This window comes from Tauraco erythrolophus, chromosome 19 (genome assembly GCF_009769465.1).
Source record: "Tauraco erythrolophus isolate bTauEry1 chromosome 19, bTauEry1.pri, whole genome shotgun sequence".
In the NCBI taxonomy this organism is placed as follows: domain Eukaryota; kingdom Metazoa; phylum Chordata; class Aves; order Musophagiformes; family Musophagidae; genus Tauraco; species Tauraco erythrolophus.
In genome coordinates, this window is record NC_141483.1 from 12,883,726 (window position 1) to 12,911,706 (window position 27,981).

Here is a 27,981-nt window from a genome sequence, read left to right on the forward strand (position 1 = left end):
CTGAAATGTTACTCACATTTGCTCTTCCTCCAGGATGAATCTGACCTGTGCAGGCACTATTATTTTTTTAAATTGCTGTGCAAGAAGGTACAAGAGTAAAGAGTGGTTACTTTTTAAAAAAATTGTTGGTGAGACGTAAATCTGTGTTAACTGAAGCAGGGTATCGCAGCTCAAGGTATCAATGTTTTTTCCAAGCATTTCAGGTTCTTTGGTGCGGGGAGCAGAGTATATTGGTGTTTTGTTTATTTTTTTGTATTGTTAGACCCCGCGCTACCGAGAGCCGTTGCTCCGTTATGGCTGTCGCTTGGGGGACAGCAGGTCAGGCACAGCAAGGGTAAGCCAAGAAGTTAAAGAAGGCCTAAAGGAATTTTGAATGTACTTGGGGAGGTCTAAGAAGAGAGGGGAGATGGCTGGGAGGGGGGAGCACTTGTGTGTGCCCTAAAGTGCAGACCAGACGCTTTAGAAGTAGCACTAAAGCAGTTACCAGTGGTTGGAGGTAATGAGGAGGCTCTGCCTGAAGGGATCTATTAGAAAGGCAACGTTTGGCATAACGAAGCAAACCAGAGAAGCTGCTGAGCAGGTAACAGTTATGGGTTCCTGCTGGCCCTCAGCTCACCTGACAAAAATCAGCCTTGGAGGAAAGCAGGTAGCTGATGGCTGGAAAACAAAGCATAAATGGGGCTGCCTGGGGTTGACATTTCCCGAGCTGTGTGGGGTGGGAGCTGGATCCGTCCTCCTGGGTGCTGCCAGTTCACCACTCCTGTCTTTGCCGTCCTCTGCGAAAGCCATGGGAGGTGCCTTCTGCTCACTCCTCCTCCAGCTCTGGAAGGACTTTTGGGGTTTATAAAGGCAGCCCGAGCTCTGTTTCCACCCTCGAATGTGGGATCTTGCCTGGTCTCCCTGTATCTATCCGCAATAATGCTGTGATGTGATGGCTTTTGCCAGTGATGATGTCCTCTTTGTGGAAATCCTTCAACACCTGATTTAAAAGGGAAATGCTTTAGGAGGAAGTTACGGTATTGTATGGAGAGAGCACACAAGAGCGGTCAGTGCAACGTGCGTGTGTGTGTTTTTTCTTCTCTCTTTTCTTTTTTTTTTTTTTTTTCAAATTTCCATGAGTTAGAGATGACGATGACTCATGGCTTGGAATGCACTTCAAATCCCTGAGGTGCACATTGCCGCCTACTATCACGTATTGAATTTCTGACATACCGGAGGGATGTCTGCAGAGAAGCTCTGATGTGCGATTATAAAGCGTAGCTTTATGTTGTTTGCATAGGAGCCATTAGCACGGTATAACTGTGAAAATAATGCAGCTTTATTCTTGCTGTTGATTTCCCATGGGCATGGCAGTTAAGCAACTGTGTTTTATCTTTCTCTAGGATGTTGACACATGTGGACCAACAGTGACATCCTTTTTCAACGACGCTGTCGTTGCTCCCTCCTGCATTCAGAAGCATCTAGAGAGATTTTTTGCAGAAGGTAGGTTCTGGCATTTCAGCTGGATGGCTGTTCTTTTTCTTCTATATTAGAAAAAAACATTTAGATGTTACTAGGGAGAATGGGAATGAGTCTGATGGATACTTGCTCGGGCTTGCTGTTGGTGAGAGAGGGGATTAACCTTAGCTTGGGTTCCACTTGAATGGATGCTCAGGGGAAATGTGATAAAATGGAGTCTGAAGAGTGGCTGTATGAGTTGCCTTTGAGAAGGGCTTGGCAGTCGCAGGATATGGTTGGCTTAAATTGCATAGATGTGTGTTGGTCACTCTTTTTAAAGAAAACTCATGTTCCCTGCCTTTTCTGCTTAGTCAGCATCCTGGTTTATTTAAAATCTTTCAAATAAACAAATTAAAAGGAAGAATATCTACACAGGATGTGCAATTAACGTGTTTTTTTCTGCATATTTAAATCTTGTGTGGGTCTTTTCCCCTCACAAATCTTAACTTTGTTGCATTTTGTTTGTTTTGAAATAAACAGTGTGCAGCCTCTGGTACTGCCATAAAATTGTTGTTCATTTCTGCCTTTTTTGCCCTCTGAACTTTTAATTTTCTTTATGTTGCCAAAAGGATCGATGTGCAGAACTTCACCAGTAAAGATTGTAGATGGAGAAGCAAGTACCCTGTGGTGTTTTACAACGAGTAAATTTTAAGAGATTTTAGGCTTTTTACCTGATACTGCCTTAAGCTGTAACCTTTGGAGTGTTGCCTGTGGGTTCACTGTATATGTGTCCAGCTCTCACCAAACCTCTTTTGTGTAAATTCTGGAAATGTATATTGTAGTGTTAAATCTGCCTACAAAATTAGTGGCTGAGGAGGAGTTTTTCAGTAGATGGGGTGTCAGCCTTTAGACTGTGTAGTTTTACATCTTCTTGTTTTCTTCCAGTATGTTCCTCAGTGCGCTTTTTTTTTTTTTTCTCCTCTATCAGAAAGGGTGTTTTTAATTCTTAACTCCACCAACTGTTTCTCTCTGTGGTGATACTGTGGTGTAGCAACTTTGCATTTTTTGCTGCTGGATGCGAAAAGTCAAAAATTGCTGGGTTTTGCTTGAAGAGCAACAAATTACTGGGAGGAACAGCTAAAGGATTAGTGAGTTTGGATCTGAGACTGTCACTTATCAGACTGAAATTCTCTGGATTTATACCTCAGGGTCGCAGCAGCTACACTGAAACCGCACTGACACTGGCTCCGTATTAACATGCAATGTCTTTACCAGAAATCCTTGAAAACTAAGCGTGCTTTGAATACCTTAATTGTCTCCTGTTGAGAAATTTGCTCCCAATGAATTCAGCACCATTCCCCATGTCGATTCCCTTCCTGAAGCCTCTCTCTTCGGGGTTAGCAGAGCCCAGGGCCAGGCTGGGTAGGCTGCTCCCAGTGCTGTGGCTTGTTCCTCTGTGGGATACCTGATTTCCTCTGGAGAGAGCCTGGCAGCTCTTCTTCTGCCCACTGCAGCTCTCTGAAGGAGCTATGGACAGGTCTCTCTGGGAACAAAAACTGCTGCCAGCAGCTTTAACAGAGGAGTTTATGCTCGTAGAGGCATTAATTGCCATACGAATTTGTGCTCCTGTGCTGAGGGAGAGTATCTATGCCCCAAGAGCTTTGCCTCCCTTATTTTAGATCACACACTCTCCCTTTGCCTCCCTGTAGGCTGTTGTAGAGGAGAGCACGTTTCTCTGAGTTGGTGGTAACAGCAACGAAGAAATGCAATGCTTGGCAATGTTTAGGTTTGGCTTTGCCCTGAGGCTGCGGCTCTACTGGTTTCACTTGCCTGAAGGACTTAACAGGGCTAAGAAGCCTCATTAAGAGAGGTGCCCAAGTGGTCATTAATTTCCTGGGCAGGTGAGAGGAAACTGCCTTCAGAATTGTATTATCAGCAAAATGAATCCACGTGGCTTGCGTCACTGGAGAGCAAGTAACGTCTGTGGATTGGCAGATAAGGAATGTAGGGAGAAAAATGGGTTTTAAACCTTGTCAGGGAATGCAGCGTTCGTGAAAACAAAGAGCTGAATAGCAATGTCCAGGAAAGTGCTGTAGACATCAGGTAATTTTCCCCTCTGTTCTGCCAGTGTCCCTGTGCAGCCCTTTGTTTTTTCCAAACCCAATCCTTCGAATCCAAGTTGCTGGACAGACTGAAAACAACGGGAGGAGGTTCCTCTGCAAGTCATACCTGGCAATATTTTGCATAGAATTATTTTAGAATCTAGGAGAGCGTCCTCAATCCCTGGTGCAAGCAGGAAGGCAGAGCAGAATCTGAGGGGCATGTGTGCGTACGCAAGCTGTCAGTGCCGTGGTGTTCCCAGTGTGGCTGTGGGGCCTTGGCGAGAAGCCAGTGGGGGAAGTAATAGTGTGATGGGGGCAGATGGAGGATGCTGATGCAGAATGAGGAGGTACCTGCTGCTCTGTCCCCTACTTCTAGCTGTCCAGGGGTGCTGCACTGCCTTTTTGTGTTTCCACTGGTCCTGCAACTGCAGAGGTCTGGATGGGATGAGGAGTGAGTGTTTCTCTCTGTAAGAAGAGGCAGACTGACATTGGGCAGGAGACTAATACATGAAAGGGGAAAGCAGGTGAGGTGAAAGCAGGTGGGATTACAGGATTCCTTAGCTTGAGATGTGAGGCAGGCTGAGGACAGAGGTCTTGTGCATTGAGGAAGCGATGTCTCATCTAGGCAATTCGTGCACATCGCTGAAGAAATGTATGGTGTCCTGTCAAAAGGAAGCACGGGTTTGCTTTGCAATGGAATCCTTCTAATGCCCTTCTAGCACTCCCTGCCTTGCCTGCAGCACCTGTCTTTGTGCCTGTGCCATGCTGTGCTGTGATTTTTAGGTACATTTCCACCCCTGGACAAGCTTTTCCCTTTCCAAAGCCCTGTGCCCTTTTACATGGGCACAAACTGGGACTGAATCTTACTTTTTCTGTGTACTTGCCGGGGACTTACTGTATGCCCCATGACATGAGAATTGTACCACTTGTAAGGAGTAAGTTTATGGAAACCAACTGAATGCAGAGAAATCTATCCTCATGTTGGATCCTTCATAGACTGTACTGCAAAACGCTTTACAGTGAGTTAGATCAAGGTGATAACACTTCAGAGAGCTGGGTGATGGCTGCTTTTGTACTGGCAAGGAGAGGAACCCTGTTTGGCAGCGTAATGGAGCAGTGCAATTGTGGCGTTCCTTTGTCTCAGTGTGTAAAGGTTGTGGGTTAGTGTGGCACTTGTGACGGTGCCAGGCAGGGAGAAGGGTTTGCTGCCAGTAGGTAAGGGAGAGGGAATGGGACCTTGTAAAGATAGGAGGTAGTTACAGGTAAGCCGAGTTAGACCTGTCAGACTGGGACATAAAAGTTTGGAAAGGTACAGAAGGATGCCTTTTCGAAAACGACAGTCTCCTGTATACCCTGGCACTAGGAAATTTCTAGTGGAAATACGGGCGAGTTTTTCTTTCAGTTGTTTTCCTCCTTTTACGACAGAAACACTAGACACGAGGAACTGTTTGGACATACGTATTTAACTGGGAGGAAAGAGCTGTGACACTGGTGTGGTTGTAACCACAAACTAACTGACAGTTTCCTGCTGCAAGTAACTTTCTGTATATCTAAACCTCGTTCATTTGTGTTCGTCTGTGCTGTTTAAATATCTGAGGAAGATTCCGCTGCTTCTAGGCTTCTTGTTTTTGACAAAGTCTTTATTGTAGTAATCTTGGGGGTAGTGGCATGAAGAGAGAGCGTTACAGCAGTAATACAAATTCAAGTGAAGTCCAGAAGGTTTCTATATTTTACAGTCTTGTATGATGTAAAAGTCAAGAAGTAACCCCATTAAATGTGTGTCAGACTGGTTTTGTAATTACATTTGCATGTACAAAGCTCTGTTTATTTCTGGGGAGAGAGGATGTAATCACGTGAACCTACCAGTGTGGTTGAGACCTCTTCATCCGATATTTCCATGGCATCAGAACTTGCTTCTGACTCTTCTACCTCCTCCCCATCCTTCTCCCCTGTGATGTGTTGAATATCACGGCTGCAAAAATGAGAGCACGTTTTTCCCTGCTGTTCCCATTCCAGCTGGAAAACTTGGACAGATCCTTCCCTTGTGGTTTGCGACACTGTAAATAAAGGCTTGAGAGGTCACACGTTTTCCATCTCAAGTTATTTTGATTCCAGTGCTGGAATGGGGGGGTGAGAGAAGAGAGAAATAAAAATAAAAAAACTCCAACAAAACTCCAAACTGTTCTGGCTTATTGTGGAAAAAATAACTTATTAATGCAAAGGGAAAAAAATTGGAAAAAAAGACTTTTACAAAGAAGACTTAATCTTTGACTAAAGCCGAGACTTGAGATTTCAAAGGAATCATCTATTGAGCTTTGAAATACAAGTTATCTACAAAGTAGAGGCCCTGAACACCAAGCTCCTGAGATCTGTTGCATTTCCTGGACAGTTCTGAAAATTCTGTTTAGCTTTAAAGGCGTATTGGCGTGACTCTGTAAGGGTGTTGGTGAGTAATTTTACCTATGTTCCTATGAGTATGGTTACTCATACGCTTAAATGTCAGTTAAGTGGGCTTTGAAGTACGGAGTGGAGAACTTGTGGTCGTTAGTCTCGCTGACTGGTGCGTCTTGTGGTTCCACGACCCTGAGTCGCTGCTTACAGCCCGGGGCGTACCCGATGGTCTGGGGCACGGTGAGAGGAGAACGTGTGTGAACGTTCTCAAGGTAAATGGTGCAGTTCAGCCTTCTGAAAATCAGCCCGGAATCGCGGTGCGTCACGGCTGGTGTCCTGCATCTGGCAGGCTTGGTCTCCTCAGCTGCGTGTGCCTTTTCATGTTGGTGTTTGAAGCTTCGAATATACACAGAAAACACTGCTTAGGTTTGAACTTGTATTTCATCTTTTTTTGCTTTTGATATTTGTATAATCCTGTTTTGGATTTACTAAGAAAGGAGCTCAGAACTAGGTCCATTGGGCTTTACTACTGGGTGGTGATATGCGGAGTATGATTAATACTGGCTTACAGTGGAGAAACTAACAGTTACTGGCAACTGTGTTGCTTACTTTTGTTGAGTTTTGAAGAGACCTTTTCCTGGTAAAGATATTTTTGTTATTTTTTTTTAATCAAAACAGGATACAAAACATGAATATAATTTGTCACTACAGAACTCACGTTATACCTTGACACTACAAAAGTATTTCTTTTTCCATAAACTATTATATTTATAAATGTACAGCAGGAACAAAAGAGAAACATTCCACATCTAGATTTTAATCTCTGCACAGGATAGTCTTTTTATTCAATAGCTTTTCTTTTCTTCCTTGATCTTCTTTTGCATTTTTTTTCTTTAATGGGCACATGACATATGGACATGAAAAATAATGGCCCAATTTCACCCCTGCTGTAGCTCATTGACGTCATTAAAGCTACAGCAGGGATGACTTGGCCCAGATTCTTTAAAAATAAGACCTGATGAGCAACCCCTCATGGAAAAGCTCTGTAGAGAAGGTTGTCCTGAGCATAGTGTAGAGCAGATGCTATGCAATGCACCGTGACATTCGATAAAATTCCCTGTGAAATGGAGGTAGGGCCCTTCCTGGAGGGGACGGCAAGGCGTGTGCTTGCAGACCTGCTTTTACCATACCTTAACAGTGTGATGGAAAGGGGCAATGCAGGAAGCGAGAGATGCCCACTTACAGTAGAGACACATGGGGTGGAGACCTGACTTGCTTGGAAGTTGTCAGGGATGTTTTCTCTGCCTGAGGACTGGGCTTGTGTGTGGCAAGCCAAAAGATGGAAGCCGTGGTAGAGATGATCTGTGGAAAACTGTTGCCTTGAGCAGATTTTTAGGAAGATGGTTTGCATCTGTTTTGGGTTTTTTTTGTCCTTTTTCCTTGCTGCTGCCCAGAGGTAGTTCTCTGCATCGAAGTATTGTCGGATTAGCTACCTGAACACGGCAGCTCTCCCTTCCCTGATGTAAAGGGGCACTCCCAGGTTCAGTATCTCAAGGTAGGTCTAAGGTGCAGTTGCTTTTGCAGGACACATTGCCCTTTTTATAACTTGGCATAGAAATAGAAATTACAGGGAACATAGGTGAAAGAAGGCAATACAAATCATGGCAAAAATAGTGAATTTGACCTTGAAATAAATGCACGGTCTGAATTAAGCTGAAACGTACCTTCAAATCTCAACAAACTGAGAACGGAGACAAATGTGGAATGTTCTCAAGAGCTGCTGACTACTTTCTGTTTACTAAAATAGCAGTAGCAGTTCATGGATCGCAGTTCTGAAAATCTTTACGCTAACTTACAATGTGAGTGTTTTGCTCGCAGTTATTTATAATGGCAGGAAGAAACACCTTTAAAGAGCAGTCAAAACCCCAAAGCTATATCTGTAGTGAGTGAATGCTTGATTGCCTTTTGTATAGCCAATATTCACTGCCTAGGGCATCTTTAATTTCAATGAATTCTTGGTTCTTGGTGGTAATAACTGCATCTGGCCAAGACAGGTTATGTTGCAGTGAGTCCAAGAAATCAGATAGTTCTTTTTCTGATGCCAGACTCTTCTGGTCCACTGAATATAACTGCAAGAACACATAGTTCCCAAGAAGGAAAATGCTTACTGTGTTTTTGGTGACAGCTGAAGCTAACTTGGGAGAGGGAAAGACAGAGCAAGTAGCACTCTTGTCTGCTTATGAGAGTGTGTTCGTTTTAAGGGAATTTAAGTCAGAAAGTTTTTTGCAGTCGAAAACCAGAATAGTGTCAAAGTGACATTGCCTAGTATAAATAGTGAAGGGAAAATTAGATCTTTAAAATATATTCAGTCTTTTGATTAGTCATCCTAAGCTCTGCTGGTAAGACAGGGAAAGAAATCTGGGCTTAACCTGATAAATGTCCTTCTAATGGTGGAAAAAGTCAGAAAAACTGAGAATTTAATTCATGGTATCCAGAGAGACCATGCAGCGGCTGGCAGCAGACTTCTAAGAAAGACTATTAATGCTAGTGGAAATAGAAGGGGAAAAGGTAACTGAATACTCTGCAGCCTTAAGGGCGTTTGGAAGCAAAAGGTTTGATGTAATACAGATAAGGGTGACGTTAACTTCTTTTTATTGCATAGAATATGCCCTTATCTGATGAAACTGTCCTGCTTTGAGATTCTCTTTCTTTGTATTATCTTCCTTTATCCATTTCAAGCTCCCTTGTGTCATTGTGGGTGGACCTATTTAGGTCTAATTCTACTTCCACTGAGGCCAAAAGCAAAGCTTTATAGATTTGAAGAGAACCCGCCTTAGGACTTCAGGTGGAACCCCCACTATGTGTCTCCAACCAGACTGATTAGCAGCACGAGTTGAATATTTATGCCAGATCCAATGAATGGTTGTTTCCTGGAGAGAAGGGTTGAAGAGAGGATTCTACCTGAGTAAGAGAATATGTGAAAATCCTTAAATTGTGTATCTTTTTCACTTGACCCATGGCAGTTAATTTTCCAGAATCAGGCTACTCTGTGATGGGTCTTAGTGGAGCACAGGAATGATTAATTTCTGGGGTATATGGTATACAGGTCCTTGTCTTAATAATCAGAAGTGTTTCTTTTGGCTGAAAGTATGATTTTGAGGAAGGTGTAAAATTGTTAATGGCCAGTAACACGCCGTTACGTGTGCACTTACACAAAGCACATGCATCCCTCTAACTCAAGGCCAAATTCCTTTCTGCAGGCTGAGCGGAGCACGTCTCGCTCCGTGCTCTGAGGCAGTGCCGGGAAATTACGTGCTGCAGCCAAGTTTTGTTTGTGTCCTTCGAAACACCAGTGTGTGGATACACACAGTGCACCAGCGTCCCTGGGGCGTGTGTAGGTTATCAGTGAGATAAACCTCGGCTCAGCCCTAGCACTAACAGTGTTTTCCAGTGTGGCTGTATGGTTGTGACTGCTTCTGGTTGCATCTCAGCTTTACAGCTTCAAGTGGAAACCGTCCAAAAAAATACCGATTCTCACCAAGTCTGTACGTTCTGCAGCACAAGTTTGCGTTGATCTCTGTGCACGGGCTTGCTGGCTGTGAGCGGAGAGAAAGGTGCACCAGTATTGACTGACTCTCTTGTGTATCCATTTTGTTTATGAAGAATGATGAGTTAAAATCAATATGCAGATCAGGAGTGCTCTGAGTATCTAAAAAAAAATTCCTTGGCCTGTGCTAAATCTGCATCATCCCAGCAGTCATGTTTATTTTTTTTTAAAAAAGGAGGGATACAAATACCATATCTATTCAGATTAGAAAGGAATTTGGGGATGGAGCCCTAGAGAAAGGGGAACCATTCAGTACTGAAGAACTTTTCAATTTATTGGATTGGAAATTTTAATCTATTCTGGATGATTTAACTGTTAAGCTCTAGAGCAATAGGCTCATCATCTACTCTGTGCTTAGGTTCCACTGAGTGCTCTTAAGTCCTGCAGAGGCCTGTCAGATTCAGCTGTATTCTTAAGAGCTCATGAAAAGTAACTAAGAAAGAGGAAAGGGAAACTTTGACAGCACTATTTGTGTTTATAAAAGAACTGTCTAAGAAAATAACCTTGAAATTAATTTGATCTGTTCCCTTGATCAATGACTCTACTAATTCTTCTGTATATAGCTAGAAGACGCTCTACTAATAAAAGTTCTTTTTTATTATTATTTTTTTATTATTTTGAGATTTATTTTGATGGATTATGTTTCTGGATAGCTGTTGAAGGTTATTTCTGGGAAATGCTGCCAGATTGCTTATTAAGATGTGACTAGACCCAGATAGAGCCCCTTTTGGAAATTTGGCTGTTCCTGTGCATCCTCAGTGAGGGGCAGTGACTGTGCTGAAGTGTGCGAGTCCTCCCAGTTCCCTGCCCACGCTGGGCCTGGAATAACTGTCAATAATAGAAATGTCACAGCAGGAGCGACTCGCTGGATGTGCCCAGTTCCATTTATCTAAATGAGCTGTGATCCTGGATTTAACATGCTGTTTCATAGCTAAGATAAGAGGCACATGAATTAGATTATTGTTGGAAAAAAGAAATAGAGGGGTGCTGATATAAATACTTCTGTGAGAAGTTTAGCAGAGCATTAGCAAGTCTTTTTATATTTATGAACAGCAGTGGTCAAAGTAGTATCCTGCAAAAGATGCTTTCCACATGATGTTAACTCCAGTCTTTAAAAAAGCATGAATCAGATTAAGAAGTGTAGGATTTTTTAATTTTTTTTTTTTTTATTTGCCTTTGAGTCCTCAGATGTCAGTGCAAGCTTTAATCAGCAGCTGTGCTGGCAAGAAGCTGCTGTGTGAAATGGAAGTGGAGGATGTGGGCAGAGATGCTCCTGTCTGAGTGATGTAGGGGCTCCCCTGCACCCCGGGGGGGTTACTCCCCCATGGGTACTCGCCTCTCAAGGATTACATGAGCACTCTTGTCCCTTTTGAGGCCACGTCAGCAGCAGCCAAGGGCTCCCTGCAGTTTGTGGAGCTGGGGAGGTGTTCAGCGGAGGGACAGTCGCGTGGATGGTGGAGATGGGTGCCCAAGAGCGCTCCTGCCTGTGCATGAGATGCCTGGATGAGAACATGCAGCACCTGAGCTGTAGCAAGAATATCACAGGTCTTGGAATGCTAACGGTTGGCAGCTGACTGCGCTGACTGCGCGGTCTCTTCGGCAGTTGTTTGGTGACATTCTTTCAGGTGGACTTTTTTAATGCTACTTCCTCTCCCTTCTGGTCATTGCCTCTGCAGGTGGAACAAACTTCTTAAGCCAGTTCTCTTTTGTTTCAAGTCAGCCTTTTGGTCTGTGCTCTCCGTTGCTTTGAGCGCTGTACTGTGTTTCCTGGGGATCAGGGCAGAGGGTCTGGGGGAGATACGGCACTGACAAAAGTTAACATCCCAGAGGTTTTCTTAATGTGTATATGCTAAATGTCATCTGTTGTAATTGCTTTTGCTGTTTTGGGTCAGAGGCAGTGATGAACAGTTCTTTCCCTCCTTGTGTTCTGAGGACGCGGATGCTCGATTTTGGCCGGGTACCAGTGATTTTATTGTGAGGAGCCAGAAGCAGCAGGATGCGGAGCGTGTCCCTTCGCAAGGTTGTGGTGGGCAGAGCACTACTGCTCTGCAGAGCTGAACTTTGGTAACCTGGAGGGAAGGGACAGTCCCAGCACTCTGACTGTGCTGGAGGGACTCCTCGGTGCTCACGGCTGGGCGGATGGCTGTTTTCTGCGGGTCACGGACAAAGGCGCGTTCCCTGGACGGGATGGCAGGAAGTTCAGGAGGTGGGACGGCAGGAAGCAGTTTCATCATCCTAGGCTGTTGCTGCTGAAAAACTGCCCTCGCTTTTGGATCTGTGCTTGTTCTGTGTGGGCGAGGATTGTGTTTCATTTCGTGGTGTGTTCCGTGCAGTACCTGCCATCTCTCTAGACAGCTGTACTTAGTCTTGTTGTTATCACTGTGGCTGTTTCCTAGTGATAAAGGCCACGCTGAAGAGGACTGGGATCCAGATACCTGGGAACTGGGCAGCACTTTAATTTGGATTTGTCTCTTGTAACAGAGGCAGTATGTGGATCTGCCTCCTTGAAGGCCTAAAATATGCTTTTATTGACTCCTCAGACTTTGTGGAATCATGATAGAGGAATGTAGCAAAACCATTGGGAAAACTCCCCTTCCACAATTCTTAGTGTTGTCTTAATATCTGCCTCTTATGAATTCAAATAGCTCCCTGTGCCATTCCCTTTATTTTAAATATGAGCTAGTCTGTATCATCAATAAGTATGTTAACTTAATAGTACAGTTGCTTTAAATCAAGCAGCTTTATCATTGCCAAACCTCCTGTTGCTGGGAGCTCTGGGAGGTTTTCTGCCCAGCAGAGACTTGTTGATGTGCTGGTGTTGCATCTTCTGTGCTGCAGCCATCTGGCAGTGGCTCTCCTCTCGCAGAAAAGTAGGATTTGGGTAACTTACCTTACACTAACAGCCTTTCATAATTCTGCCTGCCATGCTAATTTAAGGGAAAGCGGTGCTTCTCCAGCTCCTTTCCCAAACGCTGCCGTACGTGCCCTAACTCTGCCACTTACCAGCTGTCCTTGCCTGCGGAGTCGGCCGCTCTCCCTCTCCTGTATCAGAGGCTGGTGTGAAAGTGGAGCTTGGGTGGCTGCAGGCTGCCCGCTGGTTTTGGAAGCCTCGAGTCTGGGTGAGTGCTGAGGTGTCGCCTGGGCTATTCTCAGCCAACCCCTGAGCTGATGGATGCTGCTTCCTGACGTAAAAGCAGATGAGAAACTCTGGCCAGGGGCTAAGCTACGTCAAGCTGCACTTTCAGAGGTTAAGCTGATTGCAGATCTCTCAAAGTCTTTCTGCATTAATAAATAAACGCTTGCAATAGTTGCTTTATTATAATACACAGAAGCTTTCAGGAAGAAAAGTTTCCCGAATGAGCCATTTCTGCAGTCTCTACTGACTTTTAAAGATTGGTGTCATGAATTGAATTTTGCCTCTTCCGTTAGAATGGAGTGTGCGCTCTTCGCTCGCACGTATGGTTGGTGCACTCGAAAGAGTGTGGGAAGAGATAAAATATTCAGAGCTACTTGCATTGCTTCTGTGGCAGTCAGGTTACTGGGTTGTTTTGGGGAGAGTGGGCAGCCTCTCACTGTGACTGTCTTATACTTGGGTCTTTGACAGGGAGAAGATTTCTGTGCTGAATCTCATGTGGTGGTTGTTGGTTGACTGTAGAGACCTGGCTAGGTGTCTGCTGCTGACTCATTCTTCCTGCAAAATCCCTCTTAAAAGAAAAATACATTGTGTGTACGTTACAAGTAGCCGGATTCTTCTTTCTACAGGGAATGATGCTTGTTGGAAATCTCTCTCACCTAATCCAAAGCATTGCCAATGCAATAATTAAGATCTACTTAATTTCCACACTTGATTGGTGGGGAGACAATAGCTTGTTCTTTGACACCGTGCTTTGTCTTTTGAAAATAATCTTACCAACGTTACATAAATGCTGTATTGCAGCCCTCCCTTATTAGCCACTGATTAGAGGGTCCTTTGTGAAGTGTTGTCTGTTTCTGACATAATTTAATTAATATGGAACCAGGAAAATTCCTATGGAAACAAAACAGGAGCAAATTTAATACCAGATAAATGTGTGTTCTGGGCTATGAAAGTGAACACAAAACCAATTTCTTAATGGGACTGCTAGAAGAACAAACGAATCTACAGAGACATGGTTGTATGCCTCAGCTAGAAATGCATGTTTGTGGATATAATTAAACTTTAGTTAATAACATATTGTCCTCATTCTTGGCGAAGAACTGTATTTGGGCTGTGGCTACGTGTCCAAAGCATTTTTACTAGATTAACTTCTCCATACAGCATGGTCCAGAGCTTCCAAAGGACTTGCAGCTCTTGAGTGGCTGCCTTGCTTTTCAGCTCATTCCTTGCATAGCTTGGAGAGCACAGTGAACCCTTTCCTACAGACAGATGGTGGAGAAATGGGCGACTGTCCCTGTCACTGACCTGCTGTAGGAGGCAGGGGGTGAGTTGGAGAGACAGTCTTCAATAGCAGTGCATGAGGAAGGGTGGAGTGTGAAGGTGATGCTTCATGATTCAGTTTTTGCATTGCAAATCCTGTTTCGTAAGAAAGCTGCTTCCACCGATGCATTAAATGATTTATTATCTCTTGGAGCTTTTCTTCACCCTGGAAAAAAAAAACACAACAAAAAATGATCAGCGTTTTTTTTTTTTTTAAAGCTCTGTGCTGAACATTATATGATTGAGTTGTAATTTTGAAGTGACGCATTTGAGCGTATAATTTTCGAGACCATCTTTGGTTTCAGGGATCATAAATACTGGCTCCAGCCGTAATGAAGTGCTGTGCTACTTACTATGTTCCTATCATTGTGTGTGTCTTTTGTTTAAATTATTAAATCACAGTGGCTATGGCCATAATAATGTGGTTGTTTTATGTCTTGGAACAGGGGAAAATAATTCTATTTAGTTGGAATAATGTAATTGTAACATGCCTCTGGGTTTGAGTTAAAGGGGGAGGTGGTGCAGGTGGCTGGCAGGACAGTGCTGTTCTCTCCGTGATTTTCTGCAGCAAATTCCACTGCCGTGGAGTGGCAGCATATTTGTTTATAATGGAACAACTTGTGAGCAAACACTGGGATGTTTATGGTGACAAGGAAAGCAGTAGAAAAACAGAGGCTATAAAATCCTACTCGTTAAGGGCAGCGACATGGGTAATCGGCTCAGTCAGGTGCATCTCGAGGGAGGAGGTGTAGGTCTGAGACCTGGCCGTGCAACTGCCCGAGCCGTTATGGGCAAAACGCTTCACTGTGCACCTCTGAAGGCCATCTGTAGGGTAAGCAGCTGTCTGCCTGGGTGGTTTTCTGAGGCCAAGTGCCAGGGAAGGGCTTGGAGATCCTCTGATGCAAAATGCTTTACAGATTAAGTATTTATTTCCCCTTTTGAAGGGAAAAGATGCGTGATGGTTTCTTGAATCAGGATGACTGCACCAATTCAGATATAATTTGGTAAATGAAGTATAAAGGCCCAGTGAGTGACCTTCTGTAAAATCCAAGAGCACCTGAACCATTTGTGCTTTAAGTCTTGCTCCACGTCTTTGTATTTTCTGCTTGTGCTGTTCATTAGTCTCTTGTGCCTTGTTGTTTTTGGGCTGATAATGGATAGCTAAGTGGTGCACGCCAAAAAGAAAATTTCTGTATAAATAAAGCAACGTGCTTTTCTCTGCATAAAGTGTCTTGTGGATATGGGGCAGAAGCCCTTCTATTTTCCCTTCTTTTGTGTTTGTAGCTGGGCTCTGAAATGTATTAGTGCTCTTTCCATGTCCCCTCGAAGGGCAGTTTAGCAAGGCATCCCTTCCTGCCTGTGAAACCTTACACTTACACGGCTGCAGCACAGACTGTGGTTTCTTTCCAAATGAATCATGAGGGTTTTACAAGCTGTAAAACTTCTCCGGAGAGCTTAAGGGTGTGACCAGCTTACAAGCATGGATGAAATAGTTGGGTGGTGTGTGTTTGTGGTTTTTTTTTTTATTTTTCTGATTTGGGCTGAATATATCCTGAATATCTGTTTGATGCTTTTGATTGCCAGCAGGAATTTTTTTTTTTCCCCTTCAGATGGAATGCAGCACAATGCCAGGCTCTTGCGGTGGCTGCCCACAAAGCTTTGCCGGGACTCCCTTGAGAATAGGGTGTAGGAAGTGATAAAACTTTACATAGACTAAAGGAACTAACACTAATAAACTTTTAATGAGGAATAAGCTTATGCATTTGGAGGACAAAAGTTGCCCATCTCTCTGGCTGGGCTTTGCTTAAGGAAAATGTGTCTTGCTCCCTGCCTTAGCAGCTCTTTGCCCAGCCCCAGGGCTGCTGCCCTGTTCCCTGTGGAGGCTGATTTGATGGTCCAGCTTAGTTCAAGTCACTTCTCTCCGGATCAGTTTGACCTCCTGGTGTTCTCTGTTGAGGAATGTGGCACAAGAACCCTGCAAAGGGACCGTGGGTTGGACAACGCTTCTTCCCTTGGGCTCGTCACCGTGCCTGGTGAGCTCCTCTGGCAGTGGGAGCTTACAGCTGGGAGCTTTGCATGCTGGTGTGTGCTTGTCTCGCTGCAGATGTAGTGCCGAGGTATGTGATGTGTGGTCCTACACTGTCACTATGACTTGGAACGCGTGAGCCGTCCTGGGGAGGGCTGGCTTGTCCTTTCTTGTCTCTGGCATCTGTGCTGGGCTGGGAAAGTCTGGAAATCCAGGATGTTTCCAGTAGGTTTGAGCTCTGGGTAGGGACCTGTTAGGTGCACTCCTTGCACAGCTCTTCCTGGGTTTCTGCAGCCAGTCCCTCTGCGCTGGCTCAACTAGAAAGCGAGCTGGCTGCCCCAGAGAGGGATGTTCTCCAGAGTAGGGCGCTGGCCAAGAAATCTGGAGCTGGCAGTGACATGGAGCTGGCAGAGGACAAACCAAGCAGGTAGAAACTATCAGGAGCTGTGAGAAATTAGAGGGGAAGCTTTTTTCTTTTGTTTTGTTTTGTTTTTCTGGCATATGCCAAGAGTAGGTGGTTCAGAAGTGGAATACCTGGCACAGCGTGATGGCAACTTACCCAGCTGCCCTAACGGGATGCTTTTGCCAAGAGCCTGTAGATCTATTCGTCTTGGTGTAAATAAAATCAAATAAATAAAATACTTGTTACTATAAATAAAACTGAATTAGAATGATTACCTTGAGTCTCTGGATGCACCTTACATGGTCAGCGTTTGTTCCTTTCTCCCTCTGCAAGCAATTAATGGAGAAAGAGGGAACCATCAGTGTGCACAGACATCAGCCAGGCAGCATGAAGGCTCATAATGACTTTATCCTATGATAAAAGAGATATTCTTACGTTCTGAATTTTTTATTTTACTTTCTTCCTGGTGGGAGAGAATTACTGGTGGTGATAGTTGGTAGAGCAGCTCCTGTTGAGAAGCACTGAATGGAGGAAGGATTTATGGAAGGAAATGTGAGGTAAATTCCTTTAAAATGCACCTTTTTCTTTTTTTTCCTTATTTAAAGAGATTGTTTATAACTAAGTGACTATTAACACCCAGGAGGTAATTTTGTAGCAGTACCTTATTGAATGAAAGCTTAGTAGTCTGGTTCTGGATGGAGGCCTTGAGAACAGCTCCTGGATAATACTGTACCTAAGCTTTTTTTTTCCTCTTGCTTTTTTCTTCTCTGAATGGAGGTTGGTGCAGCTCCTTCCCATGTAGTTTAAAGAACAGCTTCATGGAGTACATGCCAGCATTTGAATTATGCTTTCAATTTACTGTAGCCAATTCTAGTACTCTCCCCCCCAGGGTTTCTAGAAGGTTCCTTGACAAATCTTCCCCCTCACCCCCTGCAACTCAGAAACAAAAACCTAAGAGCTCCTTTGCATGCTGCCTGGCTGTTTTGCCTCTCTCTGATACTGTTAGAGAAATTCTGTGATTTTTGCAAATGATACTAGAATTGGGGGGGTCAGAACTACACTGTCAAGAGTCTTGGTCAGGTTCCTGCCCCCTACTCTCCCTGTGCTAAGGAGCAGTCAGAACTCATCAGTAAAACCTTCCACACCAAGGGAGTAAGCAACAGAGGTTAGCTGGTAAGGATGCCAAACACTCCGCATCCCTTACATGAAGTTACTTCTTGTTACTTCTGGCTTGAATGCTGACCTAATACTAATAATCCTATATTTAAACAAACTGTCAAATTATGCCCACGATAGCGGTGAAGAGATAGGAGGGAGAATTTTATGGCAAAAACGGAGTATGGCAAAGACTGAGGATCATTGCTAGAACAGAGTACCTGTTCGACTTAAAATAATCTTTCATGTGCTCAAAGAAAAGGTAATGTGTTCCCAATTATCTCCACCCTAAAATCTTTTGAGCTATTGCTGCAGGATGGCTAATGTGAAACCCCTTTTGGTGGAAAAAATGATGAGGAAGGTCATGTGTGTTCCGCATCTTCCCCCTTTTACCCTCCCTCCAGTTACAGCATGTTTGGGCTGGAGTGCACTGAGCTATCCAGGTGCAGAGGATCTCATGGATTCTCCATATTGCTAGCCCTAATTTTAGCTACGCTCTGCACGGTTTGTGCCAATACTCACCCACTCGCATTTGCACTTTTGGTAGCAGTTACTGCACAGTGTGAGCTTCACACGTGTGCCGCTCCTCCTGGAGCTCAGCTGGCGGCAGCAGCCTGTGTTCCCCACAGTAAAATAGCGGGGTTGGCGTGGGTGAGGGACGAGGGGGAGGATGCTCACAGCTGCAAAGGTGTCCCCGCGGAGCACTGCTGTGCGGGGCTTGTTGCAGCCTGTTGCTGGCAATTGGATGGGAGGAAGGGAAAGAGAGATCTGTAATTCCCTTCCGCTTTTTGTTGAAGTGGAGAAATGGCTCTGCCTTGCGCGTTATGTTCTCTCGCGCACTTTCACTGCGAAAGGACTCCCAGTCCAATTTGTCAAGGCAGAGACTTAACGTGAGTCCAAATGCACTTGACAATAGTCTCTCTGCTGTCAAAACCTCTCTTCCTTCTGTGATAAAAACAGAGCTCCTGAGTAACGCTCCTCTCCTTCCTTCCTGTGGCTCTTGATAAAGACTCGGCGTCCTGGAGTTGTTCTGGGGAGGAAGTTTTTTACTGTGTTCAAAGCACTTAGCCGTTTTCCATTTAAAAACTTGACAGAGCAGTGCATTCAAAACAAGATAGCCACAGAGAAGTGATTTGAATTTATGCTTTCTTTAATTGGACCACATAAGATTTTATTTACTGATAGTGTCCAAAGGGAGCTGTCGAAATATTGCAGAAAGAGTGAATGCGTCCATTGTGGTAATGTGCTTTTGATGAATGTATTATGGCATAGTTATGAAGTCAGGAAGAAGCCTTAATTACCGTTAAGAAGCCATTAGAGTCTAAAGCAGCAATCTGAGCTCTTGTTGCAATTGTATTTTATATTTCTTCACTGAAGACTTCAGCACACACAAAAAAAGTGCTTGTTTTAGAAGGTAATTTATGCCTTTTGTTTCCTCTGCTTTTTTAAAATGGTGCAGAAGTGACAGCAGGTGAGTACGATAGCAGTGAGCTCCATGGATTCACGTAAATAAAAATACGACCTTTACACCAGGCACGTACTGCTCCCATTGGCAGGGACGCCAGTGCCATATGATCTGCTGGCTCTTTTCTCCTGTAACCCATACCCGTGTAGTGTGGGAAATTGCTGAACTTGATTCTCCCATCTTAAAATGGGAGAGAGGGCAGGATTGGTCTCCAGGAGTCTTCTGTAAAGCTTGTTCTGGGGCTAAGGAAGGAGAAAGACTGGTCTTGGAAACTTTTTTTGTTATCCATGAAAATTGCTTTGGGAGATCAGTCAGTGTTACAACCTAGGCATGGGGTCAAGAAATTGTCCGTCCCTGGAAGGTCTATCTTGACAGCAACCATGAAGCTAATTATTTGGAGCTGACGATTCTTATGCCAAAAAGCTTGCAAAGAAGTTTAGTTTTCAGATGTTTATTATCTTTTTTAAGTTATTCAGAGAAAGACTGTTTAATGCTCAGTCACCTGGTTTTAGTGCTTTGTTAGGTGTTCTTTGACTCTTTTGTAGTGTGTTCTTTATAGCAGATGTTAATTTACTGGAATGAACTTTGTTACCCTTCAGGATATAAGCATCTTAATTTAAAAAACAAAACTGACAAAAACATAGTTGTAAATCAAAGGTTAACAGGCATAACAACGTGAAGGTATTGTTTGCTCAGTTGTTAAATGGATACTTTGCTGCTTTCTTAAATACGATATTTCTGTAGTGACAGAAAGGTGAAGTACAAGTCATGCTGTTAAGAGAAAGGAGGAATAAACTTTACTTATTAGTCTTTTTCTAAAGCTGATTGCTCAAAATAATTGCAGGTGCAACATGGTAGTGCTGATGCTTTTCATGGCAGCTGTGGGAAGTGGCTGGTTGGTTTGGGGCCCCATCAGCAACGCCATCAGCTGCCTCTGGCCACTTCATTTTCACACGAGTTTCAAGCTGGTTCTCACTCCTCCTCAGTCTGGGCTCTGGCTCTTGCTGGTTTTTGACAGCAGTGAGGCCCTTTGCTCGTAAGCTTGTGGTTAAGATAACACCAGTTGAAAGAGCCCTTCCCAAGAATAGGCATGTTCTTGGCGTACCAAACCTCCCAGTGCAGTCAGGCCGCGAGGACGATGGCCTCCATGACTTGGGTTGTGGGGTGCCTGAGTCTTGGGCCGTAGTGTTCAGGCTGAGCCTGAGGTTTAGCCTCTTCAGTCAATGCTCAGAAAGATAATTTTAGAAGCCTTGAGAATATCTGCTCAATACACTGGAGCAGTTTTGGCCTTTTGCAGAAGTGTGTTTATCTTTTGCTGTGGGACAAGGTCTGGTGTGGTTTACAAAGGCTGTGCTCTTAGATTGTTTTTTGGTTTCACTCAGTTATCAGTAATTAAAAAAAAAAAAGGCAAAAAAAACCCAGACTCAGATGCTTAACTATTCCAAGGCTGTGTGTTTTTCCTCTGTGTGTTTTCAGCATACTGCGCTGGGGAAGGTGATGATGATAAATATTACCGCCTTGTTTCTGAAAGCTGTTGGGTAAGATCTCTCACTGCAGCATCTGAAGCATTACTGGAAATATTCTGAGCTGTTGTAACAACATCTCTGGTGTAATTTCTCTTTTCCAAAAGTCTTTCCCTTCCCCCTCTTTCTGGGTAGAAGACACTAATTAGCAGGGGGGTTCAGGTGTCGCTGAACATGCCAGGCTCTTGAATCATGCAGTAGATAGTGAGTGTTGAGATGTTCCCTTCAGATGGCAACATTAATCCTCAGAGTGCACTGGTAGTGCTGCTGCAGTTTTCGTTATATTTGTGTATTTCCAAACTTAAAATGCTTCCAGTTATGATGTTTGTCCTGATTAACTGTTTGTTACAGGCTTTAGTGTTCTGAAATTTGGGTTGACTTCTTGAAGTCTGGCATATGGCATTAAAATTCTCAGAGCGCTACATCTCTGCAGGGTGACAACACTCCAGATTAAACCTAAGCACTACTACTCCCAAGGAGATAGGCTAAGTACTTTTTCCTCTCCAGAGTACTCTACTCTGAATAGCTCTGCAATTAAAATTGATATATCTGTACTTGGTTAATCTAATACCTGTTATTTCCTCTTTGCTTCAAATTTGAGTGGTTTGGACCAGTTCGTGCTTCAGAGATCTAATTTAAATGAAGTTGTTCACAGATATAACCTTTTAGATGTATTAGTTGGTTAACATGAAGCTCTAAAGAACTGCTTGAAGAGTCCAGAGAAATTTAACAAGATGATTTGTTGAAATGCTTGAAATTTAACAAGCTTTTCATGTCTGCTCCTGCCCAGGCATGGTTCTGGTGAGTTGTCATTGTTCCAGCTCATCTCGCCAGCATTCAGCGTAGCCCATCCTAAACTGTGTATACATTTATTTATTCAAGAGATTTGGAGTTGATGTCTAACTTGAAGTCTGGTGCTGTTCCATGGTTTTCTGGGTTGTTAAAATTTTCACCAGAAAGTGCCTGGGATTATTGCAGCGGTGTTGCATTTGCATTTCCACCAGCAGGTTTGAGGGGGGCTGCCCAGCTTGTCCCTGCCTCAATGGGGGGTGGATTTTAGCCAGTTCATCTCTGTCCCTTGCAGAGTTTCCCAGGAAGTGTTTCACCCCAGCTACACGCACACGTTAGCAGATAGGGAAACCAACCGTTTGTCTTCAGGCATTTGGGGCAAACGCCAACAGAAAATGGCACAGAGGACAAAAAGTAAATTGGCCTTCTAAAATCCTTTCAGCTTTAAGTATTACAGATATAATTAGAAACACAGGCAAGGATTATTATCCTGTAAGTGCCTTTCTAGTCTGTTCTGCTTTTGTAACCTTTCTTTTTTCATCTGTCATTCTGTCTTGCTGCATTGTTTCTCCTTGCAGCCTGGCGTCTCCACCAGCGTGTCCCATTGCTGCCTTAACGCTTTGCGCTGAGTCTGTTTGCTTTTCCCCTGTATTTACGTCATAGCTGTCGTCTTTTGGCTCTGCACTGGTGTTCCCGTGAAGCCACCATCATTCAAAAAAAATAGGTAGCTCTTATTGCTGCAAGAAGATGAAGCGCTGCCCTCTGCAACTGCTCTCTCCCCAGGCTGCATGTCTTCCCCCTGCCACTTGGTAGATTATCTTTTTGATTTTTTTTTTCTTTTTTTAAATCGCCTCGGAAGCGGAAAGTGAGGAGCTTTGTGTAAATCGGTCCCTGTAGGTACCAACGTGGGAAGCAGAATGGGTCCTTTGGAGCAGAGGCGCAGCTCCACGCTGGGAAACCTGCTGTCAGGCAGGAGCTGCCTGCGCATCACCAAGAAGGAGAGGTGATGCTTTCCTGCAAGAACACACCTCATTTTGCCCAGGGATCACTGTCAGTTGTCTTTATGTCCTTCTACACTCAGCAGAACTGTCCCCCAGTGGACCTGAAAGTTCAGGGAGAGGAGTATTATTGTGGTGTCTCTTGTAGCTGCTTTTGTCCCTGCTCTGTCCATAGTCTGTCGCAGGCAACGCTTTGTCTCTGAGGCTGGGTCTGTTCTGAAAAGCTTTTTGTCAGAGCCATCTCACTTGGGAGAGAAGGGTTGTTTCTACCACCACTGCCCAGTTTGACAGTGGCTTTGATTAGGAGTATGTGGTTCCTAGTGAGCAGATCCCCCTCTGCTTGTGGGGTTGCATCTCCTTACCCTGATCAAAAAAAAACCCACACCACAAACAAAAAAACAACCAAACAAAAAACCCACCCAAAAAAGAGCCCCTGAGTGGAAAAGGGGATGTGCCAGTCAGCCCCTAGAAGTGTACCTGAGCTCAGATGGCAAAGCTCTTCCCTGTCTGCACTGTGGTCTCTGGGAGCTGGGGAACCTGGGAGAGGAGTTGTCTGATGCTGGTCTCCCAAGACCTTTTTTCAGGATCCCACAGCTTTTCCTCCTGAAGGTTATCGCCTCAGGCAGGACTGCGAGTGGAAGTCTGTAACACTGTAGTGTTATTTTACAATCGTGTGTTATATATGCTTGTGTCAGGGTTTGGTGACCATCAAGGATGCTCAGCAGCTCCAGGTCTGGGGTCCGAGGCACGTTGGCTTGGGCACCCAGAAAGGAGTGTAAAACAAACCAACCCACCCCCTGGAATACTCACGCTCCTTGTTTCTGGGATACAACTGAGATGTTCAGCCTTGCCCAAAGAAATCAATGGTGTGTTTGGACTCCCCGCTGCTTTACGTGTGTGTGAGTGTGTTTATTTTATTTAAGGAGTTGGTACATAATCAGTCTTAAAATTAACTGCCTGCCTGTTGACTTGTCACCCTGTGAATGAAAACACATTGCTTGTAATTTGTTTGACATTATTCTGTCCTGTTGTCAGGCTTCTAATTACATTTAGAACATAACCCAGATGTCTGTCTGTCTCCTTCTGTCTCATTATTATTATTATTAATCTTTTTTATTGTAAAACATGGAAGGAAATGTTTCTCTGAAGTGATGGAAGTCTATTTGCTCCTCTGTCTTTTCAGGACGTTAGTAGGTGGTTGCGGGTTTATGTCTTAAAAACTGTGTTCCTTCTAAAAAAAGGTGTCAGTTTGGGCATCCAAAACTGCCAGTCCCTTGCGACTTTGGATCGACCTTCTGTATATTTTAGGGGTATTGAAACAGGCCTGTATCTACACTAAAATGCTTCTCTAGATACTGCTTTCTAAAAATGCTCACATTCCTCACCTTATTTATTTTTAAAGAAGAGATAAATTGCTTTTGCTTCTAGAAGATTAAAATATTAATGTATTTAAATATAACAGTGAAAGGGAGGTGAGGCAGAAGGGGTTGCCCTTTCAAAGTGTGCACAAATGAGCAATCTTTTACTGAATGCATTGGATAAGCGTGTAATACTCCTTGCCAACACTGGCTTTGGATAATTAGCAAAGGAAAACTCAGGCTGCTCAGTGTGAGGTTTTGTTGCTCAAAACCTATCCTGGAACTTGAATTTTCCTAGAGCCACAAGCTTTTAAGGATCAGAAACACAATTTTCCAATAGCATGCTGGATCACCAATGTACTCAAGCCCTGTTTTCCAAAAGCATTAAGTCACGTAAACATCAAAAGGCTGCCACTTTCGTAATGGGACTTTTGAACGCTCTACCTCTGATCCCACTTGGAGAAAGCAGTGTTGGCTACTGAATGAGCTCTGTTCCACTTGTGGTGGTTCTTTTTTAGCTGATCCAAATTTGCAAGGCAATGGGGGTGTGTGGAAACTGGTTTTAGGGATAAGAAACTTTGACTCTCGGTCCCCGCTGACTTGGGTATTTTTTGGTATTATCAATTACCAGCTTTCCTACCTCTGAGTTGTGGAAGATTGTTATTATGATTAAACACCGTTTCCTTTAGAGAAAAGAGTCTGACCTGGCTGGCTCCTGCAGGAGACGGATTTTTCTGTTCTGTGAAGCTTTGCTCAAGCAGAGCTCGTGGTAGGGGAGAAGGCAAAAGCATAGGAAGGACGCAGTGGGTTGCCATAGGAAAGAAAAACTGGAAGCTAAGAATAAAGGAAAATAAAGCATGTGTTCAATACAAGTGATATATGTGACACGTGGGTATAGAGACTGCAAATTATTAGGTGGTCCCTGCCATTAGCTACAAATACATGCCTGATTTTCCCTTCTCCATCCCAGCCAACAACATCTTAATGAAGGGCAAACTATGCAAACAAGTCCCCTGAACCACTTGTGCCTCAGCTTGAAGCAAGCTGCGTTTTGTAGTGCCTCCGTCATTCCGTGTCGGTGCCGCGGTGCTTTTTGATCGCCCGCTGTTGTTACTTGGGGTCTGGGCACTTGGTAGACCTGCCACCTGCAGCAAAGGGCTTCTGGCTGAGCCACGAAAGGTCAGGTGCTGCATCTGGAGTAAAACTGCACCAGGGACAGAAATGAAACCCTGGGAAAGAGCCGCTTCCCCGGAGGGACAGAACTGACTGGCTAAAAGACTGCTGAGGTTTGTGTACCGAGTGTCTCCTGTGGAATACGCAGTTGGGAGAGGGGCTGGAGGGAAGGATGTTGTCACTTGAGGTTCCTCTCTGGCCCCTTCCTGTTTTTGTTGGCAGCTAACAGTCAAAGGGGGGAAAAGGCATTTCAGGCTTGGCTGCCGACTCAGTCGAGGGTCTGTTGGCCTCAGCTGCCTTTGAAGATCTTGGCCTTTATAGTTGCTGACAAACAAGAATTAATTGATGACTCACCAGCACAGTAATGTCAGAAATGCTAGTTTTATTTGACTGTTCCTGCGTGTTCTTCAACCTGTAACTATTTAATGCGGTTTTTAGCCTGAAGAGAGGTTATCGTGTGCATGTACAGCAAAGAATGAAAATTGAGAGTGGGTGCTTTTGGAGGAAAAGTGTCTGCGGTGCAATATAAAGCTGCAGGTGGATCATTTTGCTTCATATAGAAGAAGAAAGTGGAGGATTGCCAAAGCCTGGTTGTGAGAAGCTGGTTTCAGTCCAAGTGGTTGGTGGAGCAAAAAAGGGTTTCTCCAAAGGTTTGGTGTTTGGTTTTCACTCTTGTTTTTTTCTCCTGAAGCAGCATGAAACAGAACTGTGCTACCTACCTGCATTTGTAGCCTCAAGTTCAGGAAAGCTGTCTGCCCATGTGTGTTTCCAGAGGTTTGGGGCTTAAAGTGGCAAATTAATTCTTGGAATGTGAGGAGGGGGAAAAATTGCTTGAAACAGCAATGGAGCAATAATGAAATATGTCAGTGATGGGGGGGGGGGGAATCTTAAGAAGAAAAAAAAAATGCTGGCTTATAGCTTAGCTAATGAGATAAGGAATTAAGCAAATTGAACAACATATATTTCTCGAGTCACCTCTGTATTTATTAGTTGCTGTGTTCACTAAGTGTGGTTTCCAGTAGGTATAGCTTTTTTTTCTATGATAAGAAGATCTTTTAATAAAGTAAGGGATTTATTAGCAGAAGCCATGTGTTTTCCAGCCTTCAGCCAGGACCAGGTATTAAGGAAGCGTGAACCCCTTCATGTTTCTCTTTGAGCACGTAGCAGCGCAGAGTGAAATGGATGTTCTTCCTTGGTGTGAGCGTATCGCACACTGCACAGATCCCTCCTCATCTCTGTGTTCTGGGCAATCTCTCTTGTGACCATACATTGAGTATCTAAACTCTCTGGATTGTGTGTGCATGAGTTTTGTTGTCTAGGTTGTGGGTTTTTTTTTCCTAGTTTGACTTTTTAGCTCCTTGTAGCCATACTTGTAGCACAGTAAGCTTGAATATTAACTATATGGTATTCAGCCCCTCTCTAACCTCTTCTTCTCCCACTGTGACAAGAACAGCTGTTTGATCATTTTTGGGAAGAATCTTACCTTTGCAACTGCAAGCTTCCAAAAAAACCCACCCCAAAACAACCAAAAAAACCCCCAAAGAACCCCCTCAAACCATAAAAAAACCCAGTGAGGCTTTGCAGAAATGTTGATGTCGTGTAAATACGTAACGCATACACTCAGATTTTCTCTCTGTACCTGCTGTCTAATTTCCCTTCTCTCAATAGCTCTGACTAATGCCGGGATCTTTCTGGTGGAGCTCTGCTATTTATGAATAGAGCAAGTCTTATCTGAAGGTTCGTGAATGCTTACAAGTTCGAGGTGCGCTCGGATGAACAATGTGCATAAATAGCAAATAGTTGAAGGGCCGAGTCTTCGGAATAACAATTGGGAGGAGATGACTCTGTTGAATACATGATGAAGCAAAGAGCTTTCCTGCTTGTCGGCTCTTTGGTTGCTGGACCTGATGAGGGTAAGAGTGTATTTCTGTTACAGGGCTTGCCACGCGGAATTAAGTTCAGCCAGGCACTTGGAGGTGATCTCCTTTTGCCAAATTCTGCTCATCTTACTAGGCTGAAGAGGTGCTTTCAGTAGGGTAATCTTTTGAAATGATGCTGAGGGCACCTGTAATAGAACGATGATTTATTTTCCTTTATAATCAGTGTTGCTGGCTGACTTACCCTTCTGCTGCTCTGCTTTCTTCTTTACAACAGGCTGATTTTTCAGGAGTAATCCTTGGTGCAAAAGGCTCGTAGGACTGGCTCCATCTTTGACACAGTTACCTCTGATGCTCTTCCTCCTCTTCTTGCAGCCCTCCTGTGTATGTTCGTTGAACCAGATGTTCTCATCACACTTCGTGTTCCTCTGTATCCCTGAGCTATAAGGGAGAAAACAAGAGTGCTCGTTAACTTATCTAGTGCTCTTCTGCCAATGGAGTGCTGCCTCCCCATCCTCACGAGGAGGAAAGAGGGCAAAGCTGCACCTACATGGTTGCATGACAAAGGCTTCTTTAAGTGCTTCCCAGTCCTTCAGTGGGGAGGGATCCTGGGAGCACAATGTTGTTAAATACTATTTGGGGCAGCATTTTAAGTGTAACTGGCCTAAGGGATTTGGTAAACTCATTGCTAGTTCCTGCTTGTAACAATTCCTGAGTCTCCCTGGCCGTACCTGGGGAAAATTATCTGTTGTAACATCTTGAAAGAAGGTTAGAGAGAGAGCCTGCGGAGACCAGGGCAGTTCAAAATATGTGGTGGTAATGTTGATGCTCTCATTTTCTGCTGGGCGTCTGGAACTTCTGTTAGCATAAAAGATTTGATACCCTGGTTTCAGTGCAGAATAAGCATAAAAGTAGCCTTAGCTTTGTTTCCAGGAGGCAGCTAACACACATACCTTATCTCTGTAACATTTCAGTGATGATAAGGCATCTGTAGCTCTTTCCGTGACACAGTTTAGTAAATCCAGCAGCAGCCCTTTGCCTGCGCGGCGCTTGCCTGTCTGACTCGCAGAGAATCTGTGGAGCTGCTTTTTCACTTTGCTGCGGAAAGTGGTGTGTAGTGAGCACTGTAAAACCTGGTCATTTGTATATATTAAGCACGAACTTTTTCATTTCAGTCTTGGACTTCGGACTCCTCTCCTTGGGAGAGGAGAAACATGCTCC

At 44.1% G+C, this 27,981-nt stretch overlaps 1 protein-coding gene across 1 annotated transcript in view; it reads left to right on the forward strand.

The window, feature by feature from the left end:
- The first annotated feature begins 1,393 nt into the window (after positions 1 to 1,393).
- The window catches only part of PITPNM2 (phosphatidylinositol transfer protein membrane associated 2), a 117,498-nt gene continuing 90,910 nt past the window's right edge, over positions 1,394 to 27,981 (forward strand). The window contains exon 1 of the mRNA XM_086623213.1: positions 1,394 to 1,475. Within this exon, the coding sequence (XP_086479339.1) occupies positions 1,394 to 1,475 (82 nt within the window). The remainder of the gene's footprint in view (positions 1,476 to 27,981) is intronic.